Raw genomic sequence first — 4014 nt, forward strand, 5'->3', positions numbered from 1 at the left:
ACTGGTTCAAGTGTCAACAAGTTACCAAAGGCAGTGTTGCGGATAACTTGTAACACCGGCTCAGAAGGTAGTGATTGCCAGAAACAATATCTGGGCCGAAAAGTACTTTCAATGCCATTCCATACATTGTTTGATATATGATCATTTTGCATTGTAAGTAATGAAGTGTCGAATGGTCCTGGATTAAGGTACTCCATTTGTAAGTGAGAAGGAGAGAAGAAAATTTGAAGAAGGTGTGAATAAGGTTTATACGTGAGAAGAAGGTTTATTGGAAGAAGGTATGTAACTTTGCAAGTGAGATAGAAATATTTATAGGATGGAAATATGAAGAGTGGTTGTGGGAGTATTTATGGGGAGGAAATATGGAGAGTGGTTTTAATTATTTATGTGAGGAAATATGTATGAATGTAGAAATAATTAAATAGGGCACCGTATGAGATATTTATTTGCCCTAACCAAACTCGGCAGTGAAGATGCCGAGTTATCTATTTTTCCCTAACCAAAATCGGTGCCATGGTTGCCGATTTTCATTATAATATTTGGTACAAAATCGGCACCCCCATTGCCGATTTTCATTGAAATTATTCCCTCTCCAAACTCGACACTATGCATGCCGATTTTCATGCAAATTTTCTACAAAATTTTCCAACGCACCGGAGTTTTCTACGTGCATTCAACCAATTCATTATGATTTTCAATGCTTCCAACCAATTCATTATGATTTTGAATGCTTCCAACCAATTCCTAATGAATTAAAGGCTTCAACAATTTTTCCCTGGCAGAGATTCATTATGGCATAGAATCATTTCAACCAATTCATTATGAATGAGTACAAAAATTAATAAATGAGAATCTCTGCACCAAAAGCATACAAGCAAGCACACTATGTATAGTCATTCAACTAAAGAGAATCTCTGCACAAAAAACCTACAAACACAATACTTACATTGATTTGTTTGAATGAGTTAAAAATAATTCAATACGAGAATCAACACTATGTATAGTCATTCACTAATAAATGAGAATCTCTGCACCAAAAGCATACAAGCACACTACGTATAGTCATTCAATTTTCAATGCATGGTCATTCAATCCTCATACACGTTATAGTTATAATATTTTTAGTACATACATAGTTATAGTTATAATATTTTTAGTACATACTATTATAGTTATAATATTTTTAGTACATAGTTATAGTTTATGATATATATATTTTTATAACATTTTTAGTACATAGTTATAGTTTACATATTTATAGTACATAGTTATAGTTATAATATTTTTATAGTTATAGTACATTGTAGTCATTCAATAAAAGAATCAACACTATGTGTAGTCATTCATTAAGAGAATCTCTATTATTACAAATAAGAGAATCTCTGCACGCTATGTGTAGTCATTCAATTTTCAATGCATGGTCATTCACCACAAGTCTTCTACACACTCTATTCTTCAAACTTAAAATCTTCTGAACACTCTTTACGGTTAAAATCTTCATACACGTTATAGTTATAGTTATAGTTATAGGTTATGATAGTTATAGTTATAATATTTTTAGTAAATTGATTAGTTATAATTTTTATAGTTATAGTACATAGTTATAGTTATAATATTTTTAGTACATACTATTATAGTTATAATATTTTGAGTTATAGTACATAGTTATAATATTTATAGTACATAGTTATAATTTTTATAGTTATAATGTTTGTAGTTATAGTATATTCACTACACATAATTGATGAAAAAAGTTAGAGATAAATACAAACACATTACAAAGGTAAGGACTAAAATATATACTAATCTTATGAATGTTGCCTAGAACTCTCCCCCAATTCTCTAGATCTCAATGGACATGTCTTCCTGTTATGCCCTTCGGTTCTACACCATCCACATTTTTTAACTTGTTCAACTTCAACTTCATCCATCTCATTGTGAATGCGTGAAGTTTTTGGTCTTCCACTTCTTTTCCTACGCCTAACAGGATTGGGAATGAATGTCGGACCTGAATAAGGAGGCCAGTATTCTTCATTACCAAGTGGTTGAAACTGATGTCCATAAACCTTCTGAAGATTATCTAGGCGGTATATTGTTGAAATAAATTGGCTACAATCTAAATTCAAAGAAGCGCATGTTGCAATAGCATGAGAGCATGGCAATCTTAGTGATTGAAATTCTCCACAGTCACACCAATTGTCAGCAAGTTTCACTATATACAACCTCACTTGCCGACCACCAGATCTAGATATAACTTCAACCTCAGAGACTCCAGTCTCTCGTGAAAAATTACGAACCAGTTGACATGTAGATTTACGTTGATTTTCTTTAATGACCTTTGTTAATTCTTCGCAATATACATGCCCTGCCATAATCATGTTACAGGCTTCATTCCGATGTTCATTGAACCATTCATTTAGCCTGTAATATGTTGCCCTAACAAGAGCAGTGATAGGAAGAGCTCTAGATCCTTTCAGAACACCATTAATACATTCTGCAAGATTAGTAGTCATGTGGTCATATCTTCTCCCTTCATCATATGCCTGAGTCCATTTCTCTTTTGGAATCTGGTCCAACCATGCTCCAGCCCTTTGATTTTTTGACGCAAGGAATTCAACATTCGCTCGAACCGTGGTCGCATCAACTCATAACCTAAGAAATAAATAAAAACATATTAATATCAATAACATAACAATATTTTTAAAATTAAAAATTATAAATATGACATACCCATTTCTACAACTTTGTCTTTTAGATCAGAATCTCGAAATTCCTTATGGAAATTACTAGCTACGTGACGAATACAATAAACTGAGTCTACACTAGACCATCCTGCCAACTCACTTCGGAGTGCAGCTAATAAAATTGTGCCCCTATCTGATATAATACACAGTTTTTGCTGAGGGGTAACATACGTCTTAAGATTGTAAAAAAACCACTCCCAAGCTTCTTTCGTCTCTCCTTCAACAATGGCAAATGCAACAGGAAATACACGTCTGTTACCATCTTGTGAACTTGCTATTAGCAATGTTCCAGTATATTTTTCAGTCAAAAATGTCTCATCCACTTGTAGGATTGGTTTACAATAACCAAACCCTTCAATGCATGGTTTGAATGCCCAAAATATTCTATCTAGAATGATTCGACTTGGGTCTTCCATGCCATCTACAACTTGGTGATGTGCTTGATATTTTACAATTGTGCCCGAACAAAAATATTGTACGGCATTCATCCAATGTGGTAACTCATTATATGACCCTTCCCAATCACCATAAATTTTGGCCATTGCCATTGTTTTGCAGTCCACGCCTTTCTATACGTGACTGTATAACCAAAACGACCAGCAACCTCCTTCAACTGGTATACTCGAGGATATGCAGATACCAAATTAATAATAAGATCTGAAATGAATGACGAATTTAATTTACTATGATATTGGGAAACTAACATAGATACACAACTGTGTGTTCCATTAATTTCCTAATCTCCCAATAATCGCGCTTAACGTTATAAGAAGCGCGAATTCGCCACTCACATCCTGCACCAAAATGTTTACATTTGGCAACGTATGTGTCCGGTCTAGACTCTGCAACAATATAGTCAAACGAATTTTTGATATGAAATTCTCTAATTGCATTTATTGTGGCTTCTTTAGATTCAAATTGCATCCCAACAAACAAATTATTATCAATAATATCCGTTAAACCGGTTCTGTGTCCAATATCACGACCAACTTCAGAATTTGTGTTCAAAAAAATGATGACGGAGTAGTATATGTAATACTATGACATGAACTATTATCAAACTGAACCTCTTCCTCATCACTGCATATTTCAATCACCTCTTCATCGCTAAAATCGCTAAAAATATCTCTCACAACCACCATCTACAAAAAACCATTAACAACATTAAAACATATAAACTTATAACCATGAATTAAAATGTACTAACTGAATGATATACTAACCTTTACAAATAAAAGCTTTCTCAAACAACCAGATAAACAAAATACAT

At 33.3% G+C, this 4014-nt stretch overlaps 1 protein-coding gene across 1 annotated transcript; it reads right to left on the reverse strand.

The window, feature by feature from the left end:
- LOC109344658 lies at positions 1809 to 3292 on the reverse strand. The gene is made up of 2 exons (XM_019583411.1): positions 2731 to 3292; positions 1809 to 2644 (listed from the first exon to the last, which is right to left on the reverse strand). The coding sequence occupies exons 1-2, from the start codon at positions 3290 to 3292 to the stop codon at positions 1809 to 1811; spliced, it is 1398 nt and encodes a 465-aa protein (XP_019438956.1).

This window comes from Lupinus angustifolius, chromosome LG04 (genome assembly GCF_001865875.1).
Source record: "Lupinus angustifolius cultivar Tanjil chromosome LG04, LupAngTanjil_v1.0, whole genome shotgun sequence".
NCBI lineage: Eukaryota > Viridiplantae > Streptophyta > Magnoliopsida > Fabales > Fabaceae > Lupinus > Lupinus angustifolius.

Excerpts from the sequence above, each read along its gene's own strand:
- LOC109344658 (XM_019583411.1), bottom strand. The coding sequence starts at position 3,292 with ATGGCAATGGCCAAAATTTATGGTGATTGGGAAGGGTCATATAATGAG. Across the intron at positions 2,645-2,730 it reads AGACAAAGTTGTAGAAATGG|TTGATGCGACCACGGTTCGA; the intron begins GTATGTCATATT and ends TTAGGTTATGAG.